This window comes from Oncorhynchus mykiss, chromosome 2 (genome assembly GCF_057628025.1).
Source record: "Oncorhynchus mykiss isolate SJ-2025 chromosome 2, ASM5762802v1, whole genome shotgun sequence".
Taxonomy (NCBI): Eukaryota; Metazoa; Chordata; class Actinopteri; order Salmoniformes; family Salmonidae; genus Oncorhynchus; species Oncorhynchus mykiss.
This window is the reverse complement of record NC_143023.1, coordinates 92,732,645-92,759,799: the sequence shown is the minus strand read 5'-3', so window position 1 is coordinate 92,759,799 and position 27,155 is coordinate 92,732,645. Positions and strand designations below refer to the sequence as shown.

The following is a 27,155-nucleotide window of genomic DNA, read 5'->3' as shown; positions in this document are numbered from 1 at the left end:
TCACTCACCTTGGATTAGACAAAGAGCTTCTGGATATCACGACAGCGATCACTCACCTCGGATTAGACTAAGAGCTTCTGGATATCACGACAGCGATCACTCACCTCAGATTGGACGAAGAGCTTCTGGATATCAGGACAGAGATCACTCACCTCGGATTAGACTAAGAGCTTCTGGATATCAGGACAGCGATCACTCACCTCAGATTAGACAAAGAGCTTCTGGATATCAGGACAGCGATCCCTCACCTCGGATTAGACAAAGAGCTTCTGGATATCACGACAGCGATCACTCACCTCGGATTAGACTAAGAACTTCTGGATATCACGACAGCGATCACTCACCTCGGATTAGACTAAGAGTTTCTGGATATCACGACAACGATCACTCACCTCGGATTAGACTAAGAGCTTCTGGATATCACGACAGCGATCACTCACCTCGGATTAGACTAAGAGTTTCTGGATATCACGACAGCGATCACTCACCTCGGATTAGACTAAGAGCTTCTGGATATCACGACAGCGATCACTCACCTCGGATTAGACTAAGAGCTTCTGGATATCACGACAGCGATCACTCACCTCGGATTAGACTAAGATTTTTTCAACAACAACAACAACAAACAGGACCCACACGATATTCTCCAAACACCCCGCAGGGTAGACATGTCAATTATTCACATAAGGAAGCGATGCAGAGGAAGAAGAGCCGGATGCCTTGTCCGGATCTGCAGAAGGTGAGTAGAAAGCTGCCATTACCGTCAATATTACTCGCCAATGTGCAATCATTAGACAATAAATTAGAAGGGGTACGATCACAAATATCCTACCAAAGGGACATCCAAAACTGTAATATCCTATGTTTCACGGAATCGTGGCTGAATGACGACATGGATATTCAGCTAGCGGGATACACGCTAAACCGGTAGGATAGAACAGCACACTCTGGTAAGACGAGAAGGGGCGGTCTGTGCATATTTGTAAACAACAGCTGGTGCACGAAATCTAAGTAAGTCTCTAGATTTTCCTCGCTTGAAGTAGAGTATATTGTGATAAATTGCAGGCCACACTACTTGCCCAGAGAGTTCTCAGCTATACTTTTTGTGGCTGTTTATTTACCACCACAATCAGATGCGGGCACTAAGACCGCACTCAGTCAGCTGTATAAGGACATAAGCAAACAGGAAACCACTCACCCAGAGGCGGCGCTCCTAGTGGCCGGAGACTTTAATGCAGGGAAACTTAAACCAGTTCTATCAACATGTTAAATGTGCAACCAGAGGGAAACAAATTTTAGATCAACTGTACTTCAAACACAGAGACACATACAAAGCTCTCCCTCGCCTTCAATTTGTTAAATACAACCACAACTCTATCCTCCTGATTCCTGCTTACAAGCAAAAATTAAAGCAGGAAGCACCAGTGATTTGGTCTATAAAAAATATGGTCAGATGAAGCAGATGCTAAACTACAGGACAGTTTTGCTATCACAGACTGGAACATGTTCCGTGATTCTTCCGATGGCATTGAGGAATACACCACATCAGTCACTGGCTTTATCAATAAGTGCATTGAGGACATCGTTCCCACAGTGACCGCACATACCCCAACCAGAAGCCATGGATTACAGGCAACATTCGCACTGAGCTAAAGGGTAGAGCTGCCGCTTTCTTTTTTTATTGTAACCTGGAAGCTTACAATAAATCCCTCTATGACCTGCGACGAACCATCAAACAGGCAAAGCAGCAATACAGGGCTAAGATTGAATCATACTACACCAGCTCCGATGCTCGTCGGATGTGGCATTGCTTGCAAACTATTACAGACTACAAAGGGAAGCACAGCCGCGAGCTGCCCAGTGACACGAGCCTACCAGAGGAGCTAAATCACTTCTATGCTCGCTTCGAGGCAAGCAACACTGAGGCATGCATGAGAGCATCAGCTGTTCCGGACGACTGTGTCATCACGCTCTCCGTAGCCGACGTGAGTAAGACGTTTAAACAAGTCAACATACACAAGGCTGCGGGGCAAGACGGATTACCAGGACGTGTGCTCCGGGCATGTGCTGACCAATTGGCAGGTGTCTTCACTGACATTTTCAACATGTCCCTGATTGAGTCTGTAATACCAACATGCTTCAAGCAGACCACCATAGTCCCTGTGCCCAAGAACACAAAGGCAAACTGCCTAAATGACTAAAGACCCGTAGCACTCACGTCTGTAGCCATGAAGTGCTTTGAAAGGCTGGTAATGGCTCACATCAACACCATTATCCCAGAAACCCTGGACCCACTCCAATTTCATTACCGCCCCAAACAGATCCACAGATGATGCAATCTCTATTGCACTCCACACTGCCCTTTCCCACCTGGACAAAAGGAACACCTATGTGAAAATGCTATTCATTGACTACAGCTCAGCGTTCAACACCATAGTACCCTCAAAGCTCATCACTAAGCTAAGGAACCTGGGACTAAACACCTCTCTCTTCAATTGGATCCTGGACTTCCTGACGGGTCGCCCGCAGGTGGTGAGGGTAGGTAGCAACACATCTGCCACGCTGATCCTCAACACTGGAGCTCCCCAGGGGTGCGTGCTCAGTCCCCTCCTGTTTTCCCTGTTTACCCACGACTGCATGGCCAGGCATGAGTCCAACACCATCATTAAGTTTGCAGACAAATAAACTTTGATTTGATTTGAGATTATCCATGCATGTGTGGTTCCCACCGTGAAGCATGGAGGAGGAGGTGTGATGGTGTGGGGGTGCTTTGCTGGTGACACTGTCAGTAATTTATTTAGAATTCAAGGCACACTGAACCAGCATGGTTACCAAAGCATTCTGCAGCGATACGCCAACCCATCTAGTTTACTCTTAGTGGAACTATCATTTGTTTTTCAACAGGACAATGACTCAACACACCTCCAGGCTATGTAAGGGGCATTTGACCAAGCAAGAAGAAGAGTGATGGAGTGCTGCATCAGAAGACCTGGCCTCCACAATCACCTGACCACAACCCATTATTGAGATGGTTTGGGATGAGTTGGACGTAGAGTGAAGGAAAAGCTGACAACAAGTACTCAGCATATGTGGGATCTCCGTCAAGATTGTTGGGAAAGCATTTCAGGTGAAGCTGATTGAGAGAATGCCAAGAGTGTGGAAAGCTGTCATCAAGGCAAAGGGTGGCTACTTTAAAGAATATAAAATATTTTAAAAATGTAAATTTGTTTAACACTTTTAGGTTACAACATGATTCCATATGTGTTACTACAGAATTGGGATGTCTTCACTATTATTCTACAATGTATTTAATAGTAAAAAGAAAGAAAAACCCTTGAATGAGTAGGTGTGTCCAAACTTTTGACTGGTACTGTATGTAGATCACGGGAACAGTTCTTTAGCTAAGACAGCTGAGACAGAATGTATTTCCTAGATCAGTACTCCTACTCTGACGCTTGATACATACGGCCCCAGAGCAAAAGGAAACAAACAATGAGGTATCTCCACTGTGATGTAAACTTGTGAATGGGCACACTAATCAATTATAATATACAGTTGAAGTCGGAAGTTTACATACACTTAGGTCAGTCATTAAAACTTGTTTTTCAACCACTCCACAAATGTCTTGTTAACAAACTATAGTTCTGGCAAGTCGGTTAGGACATCTACTTTGTGCATGACACAAGTAATTTTTCCAACAATTGTTTAAAGACAGATTATTTAACTTATAATTCACTTCATCACAATTCCAGTGGGTCAGAAGTTTACATACATGAAGTTGACTGTGCCTATAAACAGCTTGGAGAATTACAGAAAATTATGTCATGGCTTTAGAAGGCTAATTAACATAATTTGAGTCAATTGGAGGTGTACCTGCGGATGTATTTCAAGGCCTACCTTCAAACTCAGTGCCTCTTTGCTTGACATCATGGGAAAATCAAACGAAATCAGCCAAGACCTCAGAAAAGAAATTGTAGACCTCAACAAGTCTTGTTCATCCTTGGGAGCAATTTCCCAAATGCCTGAAGGTACCACGTTCATCTATACAAGCAATAGTATGCATTTATATACACCATGGGAACACGCAGCCGTCATATCACTCAGGAAGGAGACGTGTTCTGTCTCCTAGAGATGAACGTACTTTGGTGCGAAAAGTGCAAATCAATCCCAGAACAACAGCAAAGGACCTTGTGAAGATGCTGGAGGAAACAGGTACAAAAGTATCCATATCCACAGTAAAACAGGTCCTATATGGACATAACCTGAAAGGCCGCTCAGCAAGGATGAAGCCACTGCTCCAAAACCGCCATAAAAAAGCCAAAATACAGTTTGCAACTGCACATGGGGACGAAGATCGTACTTTTTGGAGAAATGTTCTCTGGTCTGATGAAACAAAAATAAAACTGTTTGGCCATAATGACCATCGTTATGTTTGGAGGAAAAAGGGGGAGGCTTGCAAGCCGAAGAACACCATCCCAATCGTGAAGCACGGGGGTGGCAGCATCATGTTGTGGGGGTGCTTTGCTGCAGGATGGACTGGTGCACTTCACAAAATAGATGGCATCATGAGGAAAGGAAAATTACATAGATATATAAGCAACATCTCAAGACAAAATAAATAAAAAATCAGTCAGAAAGTTAAATATTGGACGGAAATGGGTCTTCCAAATGGACAATGACCCCAAGCATACTTCCAAAGTTGTGGCAAAATGGCTTAAGGACAGCAAAGTCAAGGTTTTGGAGTCGCCATCACAAAGCCCAGACCTCAATCCTATAGAAAATGTGTGGGTAGAACTGAAAAAGTGTGTGCAAGCAAGGAAGCCTACAAACCTGACTCAGTTACACCAGCTCTGTCAGGAGGAATTGGCCAAAATTCACCCAACTTATTGTGGAAGCTTGTGGAAGGCTACCCGAAACGTTTGACCCAAGTTAAACAATTTAAAGGCAATGCTACCAAATATTAATTGAGTGTATGTAAACTTCTGACCCACTGGGAATTTGATGAAATAAATAAAAGCTGAAATAAATCATTATTTCTACTATTATTCTGACATTTCACATTCTTAAAATAAAGTGGTGACTGAATTTCTATTAAATGTCAGGAATTGTGAAAAACTGAGTTTAAATGTGTAGAGGTGAAGATAAACTTCCAACTTCAACTGTATACCATTTAGCAGATGCTTTTATCCAAAACAACTTACAGTTGTCAGTTGCGTGTAATTTTTTCCCCCTTTTACCCCCTTTTTCTTCCCCAATTTCATGATTACGATCTTGTCTCATCGCTGCAACTGCGAAGTTTGAGTCATTCATCCTCCGAAACATGACCCGCCAAATCGCTCTTCTTAACACTCACTGGCTTAACCCGGAAGCCAGCTGCACCAATGTGTCGGAGGAAACACCGTTCAACTGACGACCTAGGCACTCAGGCCGCCACAAGGAGACGCTAGAGCACGATGAGCCAAGTACAACCCCACTGGCGAAATCCTTCCCTAACCCAGACGATGCTGGGCCAATTGTGCGCCGCCCTATGGTACTCCCAGTCCCAGCAGGTAATGACACAGCTTGGGATCGAACCACAGGCTATAGTGACACCGCAACACTGCAATGCAGTGCATTAGACCGCTGCGCCACTCAGGAGGCCATCCATGCATACAATTTTTACGTATTGTTGTCCTAGGAATCAAACCCACTATGCTGACATTGCCACTGCCAGCACCATGCTCTACCAACTGAGCTACAGAGGACCACCGAGGGTATTTACCACTGTCAACACTGGTTTAACTGTGCTGCTATGTTCATTCCAAAAATCACATGCTTTGCATGCTGCTACAGTTTGATATGTGCTATGGACTTTGAATTGTCAGTTGCTGAAAACTAAAGGTGACCGACTTACTATGGAATCCGGCTGAACATAGCCTATATCCTCGATGCCCTTGATATTGATGATATCCACCTCTTTCTCTTTGCCAGGGACGGGGGTGGACCTCTCATTCCTCTCCATGGCTTCTCCAGACTGCTGACCAGGCTCTCTGAGAGGGTCTTCTGATGGATCTGGGTCGTGGGTCAGGTGGGCTCTACCTGGGAAGACAAACAGTAAGGTACACCTCTCAAGTCTCAACACATCCATTCTGGGTTGGTTGAAAAGTACCGTAGATGATGAAAAAGCTATTCCGTAGGCTATGAAATAGGCCTATATGAGTCCAAATATATAGGCACATATAATATAGAGTATGTGTCCATTAAATGTTTCCGGTGCATATCTTTTATATATTGTATATCTTAAACTTGCCTTGACTGTGGTAAACCAATGGTAATCAAACTATTTCAGCGGGGACCCCGTTTATTTCACCAGAACTTCTGGGGACCTAATTGTATTCTCCAGAAATTTTGGCAACCCCCCCACACACAACTTTAAAAATTTATACATTTTGATTTTCACATCAACCAATAACCTTCAATTTATTACATTTTCATCTCTCTTAACAAAAATAAGATAACTAATAAATACATTTACTTAATGAAAGTGTCATTTTCTAAATATTTTTCTCAAAAACGTTTGTATATTGTCCCATAAAATACAGTGCCTTGCAAAAGTATTCATCCCCCTTGACGTTTTTCCTATTTAGTTGAATTACAACCAGTCATTTAAATGGATTTTTATTTTTATTTCATGTAACGGACATACACAAAATAGTCCAAATTGGTGAAGTGAAATGAAAAAATAACTTGTTTCAAAAAATTCAACAAAATAAAAATGGAAAAGTGATGCGTGCATATGCATTCACCCCTTTTGCTATGAAGCCCCTAAATAAGATCTGGTGCAACCAATTACCTTCAGAAGTCACATAATGAGTTAAATAAAGTCCACCTGTGTGCAATCTAAGTGTCACATGATCTGTCACATGGTCTCAGTATATACACCTGTTCTGAAAGGCCCCAGAGTCTGCAACAACAATAAGCAACAGGCACCACCAAGCAAGGGACACCATGAAGACTAAGGAGCTCTACAAACAGGTCAGGGACAAAGTTGTGGAGAAGTATAGATCAGGTTTGGGTTATAAAAAAATATCAGAAACTTTGAACATCCCACAGAGCATCATTAAATCCATTATTAAATAAATGGAAAGAATATGGTACAACAATAAACCTGCCAAGAGAGGGCCGCCCACCAAAACTCACAGACCAGGCAAGGAGGGCATTAATCAGAGAGGCAACAAAGAGACAAAAGATAACCCTGAAGTAGCTGCAAAGCTTCACAGCTGAGATTGGAGTATCTGTCCATAGGACCACTTTAATCCGTACACTACACAGAGCTGGGCTTTACGGAAGAGTGGCCAGAAAAAAGCCATTGCTTAAAGAAAAAAATAAACAAACACATTTTGTGTTCACCAAAAGGCATGTGGGGGATGCACCAAATACATGGAAGAAGGTACTCTGGTCAGATGAGATAAAATTTAACTTTTTGGCCATCAAGGAAAATGTTATGTCTGGTGCAAACCCAACACCTCTCATCACTCCGAGAACACAGTGAAGCATGGTGGTGGCAGCATCATGGATGCATCAGGATCCAAGATCGCATAGCAGTTCAGACGTCTTTTGTCCTCGTCTTGTCGTGTCCTGTATATATATATATTTACAACTTTTTTCACATACATTTTATTTTTATTTTCCATCAACTCATCTTCTAAACACTCTCCTGCAACCAGCCTCACCAATTTATATTTATAAAAAAGTATTATTTACCTCAGATCTGCAATCCTTCAGGAAGCTAGCCAGAAACTCCAGGAGGCTGGCCAGAAACTAGCCAGAAGCTAGCCAGGAGCTAGCCAGGAGCTAGCCCAGAAGCTAATCAGAAGCTAACCACGGTTTGTGGTCATCGGCTGTCCTTTAGTTCGAAAATCTATCGAAAATCTATCGCCAGTTTTGTATGGCGCAGCGCGGCTCGGAACGGAACATACCGGACCAATTTTTCTCTCCATGTCCCTGGATTTCAACTGCTCTCTGGACATTCATACCCGGATCTCACAGCTAGCTAGCTGCTATCCGTGTGACAGTCGGCTTTCGTCGATTCCGGAGCAAACATCGATTGTTCCGGTGCTAGCCAGCTCCGTCAATCACGCCTGAGTTCCATCATTCACTCCTGGGCTGCAGTCACCTATCCGGACCCGTTTCACTGCCTACGCGGAGCCCCACCGGGCCTTCACAACCGGACTGCCGACGTTATCTACCTGAAGGAGATCCGGCTGGCTCCTCTGTCGCGACGTTACCGGAACGCCCATCTGCGGCCCGCTAACCGTTAGCTGTCTTTCCGGCTGCTATCTGAATAGACAATCGGACAATTTATTTATTTGAATTATTATGTTTTCTTCTCAGGCCTCTATAACTATATCTATTGTTCTTATTTTTGTTGTTGTGTGATTTGGATTAATCCCCTCTACCACACGGAACCCCACTAATCTACTGACCGAACGCAAGAGGTGGCTAACAACAGACTCCATCCTATGCTAGCTTGCTACCGGTTGGCTTGGCTAGCTGTCTAAATCGCCGTGACCCTAAACCAACCTCTCCACTCACTGGACCCTTTTGATCACTCGACTAAGCATGCCTCTCCTTAATGTCAATATGTCTTGTCCATTGCTGTTCTGGTTAGTGTTTATTGGCTTATTTCACTGTAGAGCCTCTAGTCCTGCTCACTATACCTTATCCAACCTATTAGTTCCACCACCCACACATGCAATGACATCTCCTGGTTTCAATGATGTTTCTAGAGACAATATCTCTCTCTTCATCACTCAATACCTAGGTTTACCTCCACTGTATTCACATCCTACCTTACCTTTGTCTGTACATTATACCTTGATGCTATTTTATCGCCCCCAGAAACCTCCTTTTACTCTCTGTTCCAGACGTTCTAGACGACCAATTCTTATTGCTTTTAGTCGCACCCTTATTCTACTCCTCCTATGTTCCTCTGGCGATGTAGAGGTGAATCCAGGCCCTGCAGTGCCTAGCTCCACTCCTATTCCCCAGGCGCTCTCTTTTGACGACTTCTGTAACCGTAATAGCCTTGGTTTCATGCATGTTAACATTAGAAGCCTCCTCCCTAAGTTTGTTCTATTCACTGCTTTAGCACACTCTGCCAACCCGGATGTTCTAGCTGTGTCTGAATCCTGGCTTAGGAAGACCACCAAAAATTCAGACATTTTAATTCCAAACTACAACATTTTCAGACAAGATAGAACTGCCAAAGGGGGCGGTGTTGCAATTTACTGCAAAGATAGCCTGCAGAGTTCTGTCCTACTATCCAGGTCTGTACCCAAACAATTTGAACTTCTACTTTTAAAAATCCACCTTTCTAAAAACAAGTCTCTCACCGTTGCCGCCTGCTATAGACCACCCTCTGCCCCCAGCTGTGCTCTGGACACCATATGTGAACTGATTGCCCCCCATCTATCTTCAGAGCTCGTGCTGCTAGGCGACCTAAACTGGAACATGCTTAACACCCCAGCCATCCTACAATCTAAACTTGATGCCCTCAATCTCACACAAATTATCAATGAACCTACCAGGTACCTCCCCAAAGCCTTAAACACGGGCACCCTCATAGATATCATCCTAACCAACTTCCCCTCTAAATACACCTCTGCTGTCTTCAACCAAGATCTCAGCGATCACTGCCTCATTGCCTGCATCCGTAATGGGTCAGCGGTCAAACGACCTCCTCTCATCACTGTAAAACGCTCCCTGAAACACTTCAGCGAACAGGCCTTTCTAATCGACCTGGCCGGGGTATCCTGGAAGGATATTGACCTCATCCCGTCAGTAGAGGATGCCTGGATATTTTTTTAAAATGCCTTCCTAACCATCTTAAATAAACATGCCCCATTCAAGAAATTTAGAACCAGGAACAGATATAGCCCTTGGTTCTCCCCAGACCTGACTGCCCTTAATCAACACAAAAACGTCCTATGGCGTTCTGCATTAGCATCGAACAGCCCCCGTGATATGCAGCTGTTCAGGGAAGCTAGAAACCATTATACACAGGCAGTTAGAAAAGCCAAGGCTAGCTTTTTCAAGCAGAAATTTGCTTCTTGCAACACTAACTCAAAAAAGTTCTGGGACACTGTAAAGTCCATGGAGAATAAGAACACCTCCTCCCAGCTGCCCACTGCACTGAAGATAGGAAACACTGTCACCACTGATAAATCCACCATAATTGAACATTTCAATAAGCATTTTTCTACTGCTGGCCATGCTTTCCACCTGGCTACTCCTACCCCTGTCAACAGCACTGCACCCCCAACAGCAACTCGCCCAAGCCTTCCCCATTTCTCCTTCTCCCAAATCCATTCAGCTGATGTTCTGAAAGAGCTGCAAAATCTGGACCCCTACAAATCAGCCGGGCTAGACAATCTGGACCCTTTCTTTCTAAAATTATCTGCCGAAATTGTTGCCACCCCTATTACTAGCCTGTTCAACCTCTCTTTCGTGTCGTCTGAGATTCCCAAAGATTGGAAAGCAGCTGCGGTCATCCCCCTCTTCAAAGGGGGGGACACTCTTGACCCAAACTGCTACAGACCTATATCTATCCTACCATGCCTTTCTAAGGTCTTCGAAAGCCAAGTCAACAAACAGATTACCGACCATTTTGAATCTCACCATACCTTCTCTGCTATGCAATCTGGTTTCAGAGCTGGTCATGGGTGCACCTCAGCCACGCTCAAGGTCCTAAACGATATCTTAACCGCCATCGATAAGAAACATTACTGTGCAGCCGTATTCATTGATCTGGCCAAGGCTTTCGACTCTGTCAATCACCACATCCTCATCGGCAGACTCAACAGCCTTGGTTTCTCAAATGATTGCCTCGCCTGGTTCACCAACTACTTCTCTGATAGAGTTCAGTGTGTCAAATCTGAGGGTCTGTTGTCCGGACCTCTGGCAGTCTCTATGGGGGTGCCACAGGGTTCAATTCTTGGACCGACACTCTTCTCTGTATACATCAATGAGGTCGCTCTTGCTGCTGGTGAGTCTCTGATCCACCTCTACGCAGACGACACCATTCTGTATACTTCCGGCCCTTCTTTGGACACTGTGTTAACAACCCTCCAGGCAAGCTTCAATGCCATACAACTCTCCTTCCGTGGCCTCCAACTGCTCTTAAATACAAGTAAAACTAAATGCATGCTCTTCAACCGATCACTACCTGCACCTACCCGCCTGTCCAACATCACTACTCTGGACGGCTCTGACTTAGAATACGTGGACAACTACAAATACTTAGGTGTCTGGTTAGACTGTAAACTCTCCTTCCAGACCCATATCAAACATCTCCAATCCAAAGTTAAATCTAGAATTGGCTTCCTATTTCGCAACAAAGCATCCTTCACTCATGCTGCCAAACATACCCTTGTAAAACTGACCATCCTACCAATCCTCGACTTTGGCGATGTAATTTACAAAATAGCCTCCAATACCCTACTCAACAAACTGGATGCAGTCTATCACAGTGCAATCCGTTTTGTCACCAAAGCCCCATACACTACCCACCATTGCGACCTGTACGCTCTCGTTGGCTGGCCCTCGCTTCATACTCGTCGCCAAACCCACTGGCTCCATGTCATCTACAAGACCCTGCTAGGTAAAGTCCCCCCTTATCTCAGCTCGCTGGTCACCATAGCATCTCCCACCTGTAGCACACGCTCCAGCAGGTATATCTCTCTAGTCACCCCCAAAACCAATTCTTTCTTTGGCCGCCTCTCTTTCCAGTTCTCTGCTGCCAATGACTGGAACGAACTACAAAAATCTCTGAAACTGGAAACACTTATCTCCCTCACTAGCTTTAAGCACCAACTGTCAGAGCAGCTCACAGATTACTGCACCTGTACATAGCCCACATATAATTTAGCCCTATCAACTACCTCTTTCCCAACTGTATTTAATTTATTTTGCTCCTTTGCACCCCATTATTTTTATTTCTACTTTGCACATTCTTCCATTGCAAAACTACCATTCCAGTGTTTTACTTGCTATATTGTATTTACCTTGCCACCAAGGCCTTTTTTTGCCTTTACCTCCCTTCTCACCTCATTTGCTCACATTGTATATAGACTTGTTTATACTTTATTATTGACTGTATGTTTGTTTTACTCCATGTGTAACTCTGTGTTGTTGTATCTGTCGAACTGCTTTGCTTTATCTTGGCCAGGTCGCAATTGTAAATGAGAACTTGTTCTCAACTTGCCTACCTGGTTAAATAAAGGTAAAATAAAAAATTTTAAAAAAATCATGCTCTGGGGATGTTTTTCATCGGCAGGGACTGGGAGACTAGTCAGAATTGAAGGAATGATGGTGCTAAATAGAGGGAATTTCTTGAGGGAAACCTGTTTCAGTATTCCAGAGATTTGAGACTGGGACGGAGGTTCACCTTCCAGCAGGACAATGACACTAAGCATACTGCTAAAGCAACACTTGAGTGGTTTAAGGGGAAACATTTAAATGTCTTGGAGTGGCCTAGTCAAAGCCCAGACCTCAATCCAATTGAGAATCTGTGGTATGACTTAAAGATTGCTGTACACCAGCGGAACCCATCCGACTTGAAGGAGTTGGAGCAGTTTTGCCTTGAAGAATGGGTAAAAATCCCAGTGGCTAGATGTGCCAAGCTTATAGAGACATACCCCAAGAGACTTGCAGCTGTAATTGCTGCAAAAGGTGGCTCTACAAAGTATTGACTTTGGTGGGGGTGAAAAGTTATGCACGCTCAAGTTTTCTGTTTTTTGTCTGATTTCTTGTTTGTTTCACAATAAAACATATTTTGCATCTTCAAAGTGGTAGGCATGTTGTGTTAATCAAACTACAAAAGAGGACAAATGCCAAGGGGGGTGAATACTTTGCAAGCCACTGTATATGAAAATATTAAATAATTAATATTTACAATTTACAATCACAGAAATGTACATCTTGATGATTTTGTTAAGGGTGACCTAATTTATTACTGTGTGAGGGAGTTAGAGAATACCTTTATTCAACATATCACATAAATTATTCAGTACATTAATGTGCATGAATATCAAATAATGATATAGTGGCAAAATAATATAAATGAAAAAATGTTGGAAAACCATCTTCATCTTCAAGAAAGGTCTTTGATCCCCCTTTACACTTGTGTAATCCACATCTAATAACAGAATGTTTAAAAGTGTTGCGTTTGTTTTCCATGGTCATCCAACTAAAGCTTCTAAAAGCAATATTTATATCTGTGAAATCATCACTCTTCATCTTCCTGCTAGCTGCCCAGGCATGCCTGGGTCTGAGGGAGATGACATCTGAGAGTTTGCAACTGAGCGTTGTTTATTTTTTAGACATACTGCATGTGAATTGCTCCTTGGACTCTGTTGAACCTAACCCGGATGGTGCTTGTCCTCCACTCAAAGGAAAAATGTGCGTGCATCTTCACTAACATAAGCTACTGGCCAGCTGGTCTCCATCTAGTCCCTGACTATCTCTGACTCTGGGCTCACTTCTGTGCAACTTGAATTCCCTGTTAGCTTTAAAACATCGGGCTTCAATCCAGTTGTGTGTTTGGCAGTTTAAATAAGCAGACCCAAGTATTAGGAGTCTCCGTGGGAATCATTGGTAAAAAAAAAAGAAGATAAGTGAAGTGGAGAAGAAAAAAGAAAAACATGGACTTCCTCTTGTTCTAATATTAGAATGGTGTCTGTGGAATTTGGACACAATTTGGACACACTACACTTCAATTAATATCAAGTTGCCCGTCAATGTATCTACACAGGATACTACAAAACTGTCTATGGGTCAATATATCAATATAAACTAAAATGGCGCTGGAGAAGAAGGCAGACATTTTACCTGACCCCAACCGATTGTGCTTTTTTGTTCATTTATTTTCATTGTTTGTAACTTATTTTTTACTTATTTTGTGCATAATGTTGCAGCTACCGTTTCTTATTACTGAAAATAACTTCTGGACTTCAGGACTGCGATTACTCACCACAGACTGGCAGAATCCTTTTTTTCATCTAACGAGTCTGACGAGCCCGATGCTTTCTCGGGAGCAGGCCCAGATCTACATGATTTGCGTGAAGAGAAAAAGGGGGCCTCCTTCTGAGAATTTGTAGGCAATCGAATAAACCCCCACTTCCTTCCATTCTGCAAGAAAATGTGCAATCTTTGGACAATAAAATAGATGACCTACGCGGAAGATTAAACTACCAACGGGATATTCAAAACTGTAATATCTTATGCTTCACGGAGTCGTGGCTGAACTACGACACTATACGACACTATCAACAGACAGCTGGCTGGTTTTACGCTGCACCGGCAGGATAGAACAGCAGCGTCTGGTAAGACAAGGGGCTGCAGACTATGTATTTTTGTAAATAACAGCTAGTGCACGATATCTAAGGAAGTCTTGAGCTATTGCTCGCCTGAGGTAGAGTATCTCATGATAAGCTGTAGACCACACTATCTACCTAGAGAGTTTTCATCTGTATTTTTCGTAGCTGTTTATGTACCACCACAGTCAAAGGCTGGCACTAAGACAGCATTGAATGAGCTGTATTTCGCCATAAGCAAACAAGAAAAGACTCAACCAGAGGCGGCACTCCTAGTAGCCGGAGACTTTAATGCAGGGAAACTATAAATCCTCTTAACCAAATTTCTATAAGCATGTTAAATGTGCAACCAGAGGGAAAAAACTCTGGACCACCTTTACTCCACACACAGAGAAGTATACAAAGATCTCCCTCATCCTCCATTTGGCAAGTCTGACCATAATTATATCCTCCTCATTCCTGCTTACAATAAAAAATTAAAGCAGGAAGCACCAGTGACGAGATCAATAAAAAGCGGTCAGATGAAACAGATGCTAAGCTACAGGACTGCTTTGCTAGCACAGACTGAATATGTTCCGGGATTCCTCCGATGGCATTGGAGTACACCACATCGGTCATTGGCTTCATCAATAAGTGCATCGATGACGTCGTCACCACAGTGACCGTACATACATAGCCCAACCAAAAGCCATGGATTACAGGCAACGTCCGCACTGGGCTAAAGGCTAGAGCTGCCACTTTCAAGGAGCGGAACTCTAACCCAGAAGCTTGTAAATAAATCCCGCTATGCCCTCCGATGAACCATCAAACAGGCAAAGCGTACATGACTAAGATCGACTAAGATCGAATCGACTAAGATTGAATCGTACTACACCATCTCTTCGGATGTGGCGGGGTTTCTAAACCATTACAGACTACAAAGGGAAGCAAAGCCGAGAGCTGCCCAGTGACACGAGCCTACCAGACGAGATAAACTACTTCTATGCTCGCTTCGAGGCAAATAACACTGAAACATGCATGAGAGCACCAGCTGTTCCGGAAGATTGTGTGAACACGCTCTCCACAGCCGATGTGAGTAAGACCTTTAAGCAGGTCAACATTCACAAGGCCAGAGGGTCAGACGGATTACCAGGACGTGTACTGCGAGCTTGCGCTGACCAACTGGCAAGTGTCTTTACTGACATTTTCAACCTCTCCCTGTCTGAGTCTGTAATACCAACATGGTTCAAGCAGACCACCATAGTGTCTGTGCCCAAGGACACTAAGGTAACCTGGCTAAATTACTACCGACCCGTAGCACTCACGTCCGTAGCCATGAAGTGCTTTGAAAGGCTGGTCATGGCTCACATCAACACCATTATCCCAGACACCCTGGACCCACTCCAATTTGCATACCGCCCCAACAGATCCACAGATGATGCAATCTCTATTGCACTCCACACTGCCCTTTCCCACTCCACACTGCCCTTTCCCACCTGGTAAAAAGGAACACCTATGTGAGAATGCAATTCATTGACTACAGCACAGCGTTCAACACCATAGTGCCCTCAAAGCTCATCAATATGCTAAGGACCCTGGGACTAAACACCTCCCTCTGCAACTGGTTCCCAGACTTCCTGACGGGCCACCCCCAAGTGGTAAGGGTAGGTAACAACACATCTGCCAAGCTGATCCTCAACACAGGGGCCCCTCAGGGGTGAGTGCTCAGTCACCTCCTGTACTCCCTGTTCACTCATGACTGCACGGCCAGGCACGACTCCAACATCATCATTAAGTTTGCCGATGACACAACAATGGTAGGCCTGATCACCGACAACGATGAGACAGCCTATATGGAGGAGGTCAGAGACCTGGCCGTGTGGTGCCAGGACAACAAGCTCTCCCTCAACGGGATCAAGACAAAGGAGATGATTGTGGACTACAGGAAAACGAGGACTGAGCACGCACGAAAAAAACCTATTCCACCCTCAGGGGACTGAAAAGATTTGGCATGGGTCCTCAGATCCTGAAAAGGTTCTACAGCTGCATCATCGAGTGTCATGCCCTGATCTGTTTCACCTGTCCTTGTGTGTCTACACCCCCTGCAGGTGTCACCCATCTTCCCTATCATCCCGTGTATTTATACCTGTGTTCTCTGTCTGTTTGCTGCCAGTTCATCTTATTCGTTCAAGCTAGCCAGCATTTTTCCTGTCAGCTCCTGTCGTTTCCCAGCCTCTCTTTCCTTGTCCTCCTGGTTTTCAACCTTTGCCTGTCCTGACCCTGTACCCGCCTGATCTCTCTGCCTGACCCTGAGCCTGCTTGCCGTCCTGTACCTTTGCTCCACCTCTGGATTACTGAACTCTGCCTGTCCCTGACCCAGAGTCCGCCTGCCGTCCTGTACCTTTGCCTTACCCTGGATTTTCGACCCCTGCCCGCCTTGATCTGTCTTTGCCTGCCCCTGTGCTACAATAAACACTGTTACTTCGACAGTCTACATCTGGGTCTTACCTTGATTCCTGATATCAAGAGAATCCTGACTGGTTGCATCACTACCTGGTATGGCAACTGCTTGGCCTCCTTCTCCAAGGCACAGAGGATAGTGCGAACGGCCCAGTACTTCACAGGTGCCAAGCTTCTTGCCATGCAGGACCTCTATACCAGGCGGTGTCAGAGGAAGGCCCTAAATATTGTCAAAGACTCCAGCCACCCTAGTCATAGACTGTTCTCTCTGCTCCCGCATGGCAAGCGGTACCGGAGCGCCAAGTCTAGGTCCAAGAGACTTCAGCCTTAAGACTCCTGAACACCTAACCAAATGGCTACCCAGACTATTTGTATTGCCCCCCCCCCCCACCACCTTCATGTACATATTACCTCATCTAACTGGTGCTCCTGCCATTGACTCTGTACCGGTACCCCCATGTATATAGTCTCTTTATTGTTATTTTAATTACTTGTATTTTTTAAAACTGCATTGTTGGTCAGGGGCTCGTAAGTAAACATTTCACTGTAAGGTCTACTGTTGTATTCGGCGCATGTGACTAATACAATTAGATTTGATATATCTACAGAGGATACTACAAAACTGTCCATAGGTCAACATATACACAGGTACCACTAAACTGTCTATAGGTCAGTATATTAACACAGGATACTACAAAACTGTCTATAGGTCAATATATCTATACAGGACACCACTAAACTGTTGCATATAAGAGAAACCAAAGTAGCGTAAAGTTACGATAAATGTTCAATCACCTAATGAAAATAAAATACATGTAATATTGAATTTATAAATCAGTATAAAGGAGAAAAAAATGATACATATAAATATACAATTAGTAAATTCATTGTCATCATTAATTCTTACTATTTATTTTGTTGTTGTGCCTGGTCTCATTCTCATCCATTCTGTGCTTCCTGAACTCTGAATCTACTCAACTCTAAAGTAAAGTTCTAAAACTCACACAGTCCTAAAACCACACCAGTTTTCTTGTTTTACCTGTTTTGAAAAAGTTTGACACTAGCTTACTCAGAGGGAGAGAAAAAAGGATGGAAATAAATAAAACAAGGTAAAAAAAAAATGCTTTAAACCCAAAACATCCTTATTCAGCAGAAATCAGTATTACACTCAAAAGAGGTGCACTGTTAGATCTTCCAGACCAGACCCGATGGTACTCCAATTAGAACTACCTTGCAAAGTCAACAGACCACAACAATCTTTGTGGACAGAGTCAGGTCTTTCCTCTCACAACCCAAATTGTACTCCCACAACAAACTCAGTCCTACTCATAGTGATTGACTCATAGTGATTGACTAGCTACTGGCTACATAAGTCTCTATAAGACAAGGGGAGGCGATATAGGAACAGTTACATCGGACTAGAGATGATGTTTCAGTGGCCCTTAGGGTCATCAAATATGTGTGATGGTCAGATATAGTGTACTGTTAACCTCTATTCCAGTACAGTCAGAATCTGATAGACCACCAGACAACACCGTGTCATATCACCGCTCCTTGTCCTATCACTGCACCTTGTCCGATTGCTGCGCCTTGTCCTATCTCTGCACCTTGTCCTATCACTGCACCTTGTCCTATCACTGCACCGTGTCCTATCTCTGCACCTTGTCCTATCACTGAACCTTGTCCTATCACTGCACCTTGTCCTATCACTGCACCTTGTCCTATCACTGCACCTTGTCTGATCATTGCACCTTGTCCTATCACTGCACCTTGTCCTATCTCTGCACCTTGTCCTATCACTGCACCTTGTCCTATCACTGCACCTTGTCCGATTGCTGCGCCTTGTCCTATCACTGCACATTGTCCTATCACTGCACCTTGTCCTATCTCTGCACCTTGTCCGATTGCTGCACCTTGTCCTATCACTGCACCTTGTCTGATCACTGCACCTTGTCTGATCACTGCACCTTGTCCGATCACTGCACCTTGTCCTGTCTCTGCACCTTGTCTGATCACTGCATCTTGTCCTAATACTGCACCTTGTCTGATCACTGCACCTTGTCCGATCACTGCACCTTGTCCTGTCTCTGCACCTTGTCCTGTCTCTGCACCTTGTCCTGTCTCTGCACCTTGTCCGATCACTGCACCTTGTCATGTCTCTGCATTTTGTCCGATCACTGCACCTTGTCCTATCACTGCACCTTGTCCTGTCACTGCACCTTGTCCTATCTCTACACCTTGCCCTGTCACTTGTCCTATCACTACACATTGTCCTATCACTGAACCTTGTCCTATCACTGAACATTGTCCTATCACTGAACCTTGTCCTATCACTGCACCTTGTCTGATCACTGCACCTTGTCCTATCACTGCACCTTGTCCTATCACTGCACCGTGTCCTATCTCTGCACCTTGTCCTATCACTGCACCTTGTCCTATCACTGCACCTTGTTCTATCACTGCACCTTGTCCTATCACTGCACCTTGTCTGATCACTGCACCTTGTCCTATCACTGCACCTTGTCCTATCTCTGCACCTTGTCCTATCACTGCACCTTGTCCTATCACTGCACCTTGTCCGATTGCTGCGCCTTGTCCTATCACTGCACATTGTCCTATCACTGCACCTTGTCCTATCTCTGCACCTTGTCCGATTGCTGCGCCTTGTCCTATCACTGCACCTTGTCTGATCACTGCACCTTGTCTGATCACTGCACCTTGTCTGATCACTGCACCTTGTCCGATCACTGCACCTTGTCCTGTCTCTGCACCTTGTCTGATCACTGCATCTTGTCCTAATACTGCACCTTGTCTGATCACTGCACCTTGTCCGATCACTGCACCTTGTCCTGTCTCTGCACCTTGTCCTGTCTCTGCACCTTGTCCTGTCTCTGCACCTTGTCCGATCACTGCACCTTGTCCTGTCTCTGCATTTTGTCCGATCACTGCACCTTGTCCTGTCACTGCACCTTGTCCTATCTCTATACCTTGCCCTGTCACTTGTCCTATCACTACACATTGTCCTATCACTGAACCTTGTCCTATCACTGAACCTTGTCCTATCACTGAACCTTGTCCTATCACTGAACCTTGTCCTATCACTGCACCTTGTCTGATCACTGCGCCTTGTCCTATCACTGCACCTTGTCTGATCACTGCACCTTGTCTGATCACTGCACCTTGTCCGATCACTGCACCTTGTCCTATCACTGAACCTTGTCCTATCACTGAACCTTGTCCTATCACTGAACCTTGTCCTATCACTGAACCTTGTCCTATCACTGAACCTTGTCCTATCTCTGCAACTTGTCCTATCACTGAACCTTGTCCTATCTCTGCAACTTGTCCTGACACTGAACCTTGTCTTATCACTGAACCTTGTCCTATCACTGAACCTTGTCCTATCTCTGCACCTTGTCCTATCACTGAACCTTGTCCTATCGCTGAACCTTGTCCTATCACGGAACATTGTCCTATCACTGAACCTTGTCCTATCTCTGCAACTTGTCCTATTACGGAACATTGTCCTATCTCTGCAACTTGTCCTGACACTGAACCTTGTCCTATCACTGAACCTTGTCATATCTCTGCACTTTGCCATCAACTTCCTTTTATTCTAATAACGGCACTATTCTGCATTTACACTATGGACATCACTGTATATGTATATGCTGTATTTGTCATGGCAGCATCCCTTCCTCTTCATGTATCAATATTTCCCCTCTGTAAATTGGACATCATCACTGTAAATCAGCTTTACTTCAGAGTTTTACGTTTTCTGTATTTATATAGTATATGCTGTATGCTGACTATGTTGACCTTGCGTCATTATTCTGTCTGTACATTGACTATTGCTGGCAGCACTTATTCACCAAGTATAATTCCAGGTATGTGAAAATGTACTTGGTGAATAAAGTGATTCTGAGCCTGGTTCCTCTCTAGGTTTCTTCCTTCTAGGAAGCACAATATTTGGGATCTAGGTTACTTGTAAAAGCACTTTGTGACAACTGCTGATGGAAAAAGGGTATTATAAATTTGATTCAGTGACTCGATGGGACTGCATATAGGTCATAGGACAACCTTGCAAGTGAATGTGACCCCAATGTGTTGACACTGTGTTGACTTTATACATCCCAAAAAGCATCTATCACATCACTATCCCCCAGGGCAGAGATGGGAAGAGTGGTGTAGCAGTGAGTCCTTCTAGGAACCCAGATCAAATGACATTGCAGATTTCAGGGGCCCTACAGGTAAAGTAGTATGTGATGTGCGTAAACACCCAGTAATTCCATAGCAGATATTGACTTAAGGAATCTGACTGAACTTACACAGTGTAACCATATCAAATTGTTTCAAATGCACGTTGACAGCACATGCATGTAGGACCCAGACCTAATGACACTTCAGATTTCAGGGGGCCCTTGAGCTTTAGAAAATGTCTAATGTGTGAGCAAATACATTATTAGCCGAACTGCACAGTGATTATTAAAGTAACTGTCCAGTGTTTCAATATTTCTCTGAAATATGACCTATAATTACTTACAATATGGGTGAAATAGTTTTCCTTTACATATTTTTTAATTAAGTGTTAAAAAGCAGTTTTTTTTCTGTGTTGGAATGGTGTGGGCATGCCCCAACAACACATGAATGTGAGTAAATTGATGATTTGCCAGCACATCCTCTGCAGGAGTATGACATCATCGCCTATGAGGAAATAGCAAGAATTGTGGAAACTGTGTGTTTAAGGTACAACTTTTTGGTGTTTTTTTTAAAATGTTTTTTGCCAATTTATGCTTTATCCACAAATACGGGTATACAGTAGGATGAGTCAGCAACATTATTTAGGTATGAGTTAACAGAATATTAACTTTTAAAATTGAGCTTTTCTATGGACAGTTACATTAAGACAGCGTTCCCAAACCAAGGGTCACAACCCCATGTGGGGTCGTCTTATATGAAAATGGGGTTGCCGGATAATTACCAAAATCTGGAAAAAATATAAATATACAAACAAAAAATATATATAGATATATTATAATATAGTCGTTGTATCAAAATCATTGTAATGTGGTTAACCTTAAAATTCTAAATTCAAATGATTTCAATCTAAAATATACAATTCAACCAGAGCCCCTTAGATCATGGAAAAAGTCTGCACTTGACCATTACACTTGAATCATCCCCACCGTGAATGGTTCGGTCCGCTACGCCTTGAAACCACACAGACTATTGCAGAGACTTTGATATTACCGGACGCAATTGATATGGTGAAAATAATGTGTGGGGAGGCAGAGGCACAGAAACACAGATCAATAGCTTTGTCAGATAACACTGTTAAACGAATCATTTATGCTATTGCTAGCAATCATAACGAAACTCTTAACTGCTGAACGATTCAAAAACTCCCCAGTGTATGCTCTCCAAATTGACATTAATGTGAGGACAGAGATGCCCATGCATTGAATTGTGTTCTCTATACATGTCGGGGGATGCTATTCACGAGGACATTTTTCTGTCTCACGATTCCCGAGCATGCAACTGCACATGGGGCTGTTCAGTGTGCTGCGTGGCCATATTGGCCAAAAACAAGTTTCCATGGGATTGAATGGTGGGGTTTTGCACAGATGGGGCTCCATCTATGGCGGGACGGAGCGCGGGCATATGCACTCTAGTTATGAATGTCTCCCTCTCTCATATAGACGCATTCTATGTTACACCGAGAGCAAATGTCCTCAAAAGAGCTGAGCACAGAAGTCAGAGATATGCTGCACCAGGTAATTTTGATTGTAAACTACATAAAACCACATCCACTGGATTAGAGCATGACAATGTTCTATTTCACACGGAGGATTGGTGATTATCGAGGAGTGTTGGGAAGATTTTTCACATTGAGAGAGGAACTGCTGTCATTCACAATGGATGTAAAAATTAGACTTGGTTGACTTTCTGTGTGATGAAAAAATATATGTTTCTAACAGAAAACAGCATCTGTAAGTGTCCCATACGAGTGATGACTGATAACCTTCAAGACTTGGAAGAGCACATTGGGAACGACTTCCCAATCCGTTTGACTGTGCCCCTGGTTCAATCGATATGCCTGTAAGTGAAATCGAACAGCTGAGCGAGCCGTCATGTGACAGAATGCATTCACTGGTCACTACCGAGGGGCTTTGGTTCCTGACTCAACTGGAATAATAATGCCCTGCCGTCACCCTCTGAGCATTAATGCCGCGTTCAAAACAACTGGGAACTCGGAAATCTCCGACTTCAGTGCGTTCAAGACAACTGGGAACTCTTTTTTTATTTATTTTTTTATTTTTACGGTCAACCAACTCGGAATTCCAAACTCAGGAAATTGGGCCTCTTTCTAGAGCTTCCGACTTTCCGAACTGAACATCACGGACGTCATGATTTGACCTCGTATTTTTCCGAGTTCCCAGTTGTCTTTAAAGAACCATCAGTGAGTGCTCTCTTCTGTATTAAAACCAAATATCGATACAGGTTGAATGTGACAGCAGAGATAAAGTGCGCACAGTCGACCACGAGAACCTCTGACTCTCGACATGCATCAAGCACACCCATCTCATTAGTGGTGGTGAGATAAGACACATTATGTCCAACTAATTTGCAATTGACGTTCATAACCCCACATTAAAATTATGTGATGGGGAGTTAAGAAGACAATCATAAATACTGTTAGAATGTTTTTCAATTGACTGCCATTGCCCAAAATAAAAAAGTTAATTACATCATTATTTTCACATGATGGGCATCGCAAGAATTTTCAGATATCAAAATGGGGTCGTGGGCCAAACATGTTTGGAAACGCATGCGTTAACAATAATAATTAGTGCAAACCAAACCAAATTGCAAACCAAAATGCTATCAAACAACAGTTCACATGTCATGAGATAAACCCAATACATTTATCAGTTACAAGTTACACAAGTCTCACACTTACATGGTGGATAGCCTCGGCCTACATTAACAACTCGATAGACCGAACACACAACGCATGCAGCATTGACAAAATTACCTTCTGACAGCCTTGCAAAGTGCACACAGACTTGACTGACAAAGACAGGCGAGGGTTCCACCACAGGGAAAACTGTTCACTCGGTCCAGGATTAGTATACATGACACCCTAGAATCAGAACGGGTTCCCCTCCTCAAGCTCGGCATTCATCACTAAATCATATCCGACAATAGGAAAGGTAAACTGGACGTTGTGGTCACTCTGCTATCAGGCATAGCTTCGGACAGAAACAATGCGCTCGGAGTCAGTCAGTGTAATTTAGGACTGACCTTTGTAGCTCCCTATTTTAAACTGTCAACGGATAGCTTAATGTTTGTCTACCAAATAATATACTCACATTTTGTACAGTTGCACTGTAACGGAAAACTGTATATTATACGGTAATTTGGGAGTATTAATAACAGTAAAATACTCTAAAACGTTTTACTGCAGAATACTGTCATTTATTGTGCATTTGTGGGAAAATGGTGAGGCCAGGGAAAGAATCCTGTCTCTTAAATGGGACTGTAATTCCATCCCATAGAATACAGTACCTATCTTTGGAACACCAAAAACCTTTTGACCCCTAATGTGTGCATGTTATTGTTGTTTCTGGCTTATTACTATTTTTTTGAGGTGTGCCTCGTAAGATGCTTTACTTGTTACACCTGTGAGTGAGAAGGCTGTACCAATTATGTCCCCGTCGATTTAAAGTGTATAGGGACAAGGCTACAAGTCTTAAACCTTAATTGGTTGAGCATCTTGCCATGTCCTTTTTGTCTGCATTTCCCTGTAATCGCTGCCAGTTTGGAAGCCTTTCTTACGGCCTCTAGACGTGCAAGTGATATAAAACACCAACTATTCATTAATATACTGTAATGAGTAAACAGTTTACCTAGCAGCCAACCTGCTTGTACCAATACCTTGTAATTACAGTATAATAGTCAATTTAACGTTATTGTACTGTGTGTCATTACATAAGTACTTGCTTCGATATCGTATTTATATTACAGTAGGTGTACTGTAATATGAAATACAGAATTATAATTGCCACCGAGCTGCCTGAAAACTTAAACTACCGTCTAATTAACTTTAACAATTTGTCTAGCCTAGTTTCATGTCTGTACAGTACAACAAAACTTTGTTGACGCTCGCTCAGACTCAAAACTATAACCTTATCAGCAGCTCTCTCTGTTTGAATTGCCTCTCACCTTGCCGAGTCCAACCAGTCTACATCACTGCAGCATGTAAACATGCTCTCTTTACAGTTTAAGTTAAAGAAGCAAGAAACAAAGTGAAGAACTAGTTCACAGCATTTTATATCAGAATCCTAATTTAAAACGTATATTTATTCACAAAACCTTCGAGAAAGAGATACACATCTCGTTTAATGTTTTACATCGTTATTAAGCATGCATATTAAAGGGTGTTATTGTCCTGCGAGGGGAATTGAGATGGCATGTATCATTTTTAAATATTAATTTAAACATACAAAATAATAGTTTACTGTGAAAAGGCTAGTCATTGTTTCAACATCCCCACCGAACCACAGACACGTCCACTGAACAACATCATATAGATATGTATCAGCCACTTTTTTACCTGCAATTGATGAAATAGTGTAAGGATGTCCTGTCAAACCTGCTGATACTGTTTACAGGTAATTTAAATCCATAACGACTAAGCAGTCAGCCTCTCGTTGTTCGGAGGACAGTCAGCGCACTGCGCTCTTGTCAACCAATTGCACAAGCGCACGAGCCCTCCTTCCTCGAGTCGCACAGAAAGTTTTCAGGCAGAGGTATGCATGAACATATATGTCTGAGGCAGTCCCTGCGCGGTTGACGTCTCAGTCCTATTTCTAATAGTGTAGATTCAATTTAATTAAGGTTCCAAACAAGCCCAACTCAATAATTACATATTTACGCAGGCCATCTGGGTTTTGATCCATATGCAAGAGACATCCTACGTCACTTTGATTGTGTAGGCGGGAATTATTCTCTGTTCTACAAATAACGCAACTAACAACGATAGCCTAACCAATCCACTTAATAGCTAGGTACTCCACCATGTGAAATGTAAAAAGGTGCACTGCAAGCAAAAATGAGCAGTGCCTGTGGTTTTTAGATGTAAAAATATATCTTAATCTGTAGTAGACATTGTGCAACCTACAAGACATACTACAACCCTCACATTTGGCTTTGATACCTCAACCGTTGTTGTGATAGGATCAACTACTTGCAATAACACTTTTAGTTATGCATAATGATAACAATCAGATGGTAGCCTAATCATCATATGCTATGGCTTTAAGGTTGTCCTGTTTGGAGAGAATCTTGCTTGTTTACTGCTTGACATTAGTTACTATGCGAGATCACATCAAATGCTAAGCCAGAGCTTTTCTTTACCTGACCAGGTGAAACTCTACCTGAGTATTTGAGTTGTTGTTGAACTCGCATGACTTCAAGCTGAAAAATAAGGGAGATTTCCTCCCAAAAATGTAATCCAAATGTGAATGAAGCACAAGACATTATAGGCTTAAGATTTGGCCAACATTCTTACAGTTAAATGCCAATTGAATAATCAGATTTGCCATCACATACGCAGTTCAAGCAGACAAACAAACTCAAGTCACAAGTAAAATCAAATCAAATCACATTTTATTTGTCACATGCTTAGTAAACAACAGGTGTAGACTAACAGTGAAACGCTTCCTTACAGGTCCTTTTCAAACAATGCAGAATTGAAGATGAATATAAAACAAATGATAATTCAAATAGAAATAGTGACATAAGAAATAAATACACATTAAATAATGAATAACAAAATCAAGTAAAAAATAACATGGCTATATACAGGGACCACCAGTATCGAGTCAATGTGCAAGGTTACGAGGTAATTGAGGTAGCTATGTACTGTAGCTATTCCTTTTATCCAGGTGGGTGAGGGCAGTGTGGAGTGCAATAGAGATTGTGTCATCTGTGTATCTGTTAGGGGCGGTAGGCAAATTGGAGTAGGTCCAGGGTGTCTGGGATGATGGTGTTGATGTGAGCCATGACCAGCCTTTCAAAGCCCTTCATGGCTACCGATGTAAGTGCTACGGGGTGATAGTCATTTAGGCAGGCAGGCTACCTTGGCGTTCTTGGGCACGGGGACTATGGTGGTCTGCTAAGACAAGTTGGTATTAAAGATAGGTTCAGGGATAGCTTGAAAATGTTAGTGATGACACTTGCCAGCTAGTCAGCGCAAGCTCTCAGTACGCGTCCTAGTATTCTGTCTGGCCCGCGGCTTTGCAAATGTTAACCTGTTTAAAGGTTTTACTCACATTGGCTATGGAGAGCGAGATCACA

At 43.2% G+C, this 27,155-nt stretch overlaps 1 protein-coding gene across 2 annotated transcripts in view; it reads right to left on the bottom strand.

The window, feature by feature from the left end:
* The window catches only part of LOC110499936 (anoctamin-1), a 105,036-nt gene extending 79,254 nt beyond the window's left edge, over window positions 1-25,782 (bottom strand). For both annotated transcript variants that reach the window (XM_090212660.1, XM_090212668.1), the window contains exons 1-2: window positions 25,411-25,782; window positions 5,894-6,078 (exon numbers count right to left, since the gene is read on the bottom strand). In XM_090212660.1, coding sequence (XP_090068786.1) covers window positions 5,894-6,001 — 108 coding nt within the window. In that variant the 5' untranslated portion in view covers window positions 6,002-6,078; window positions 25,411-25,782. The remainder of the gene's footprint in view (window positions 1-5,893; window positions 6,079-25,410) is intronic.
* Window positions 25,783-27,155: the final 1,373 nt, after the last annotated feature.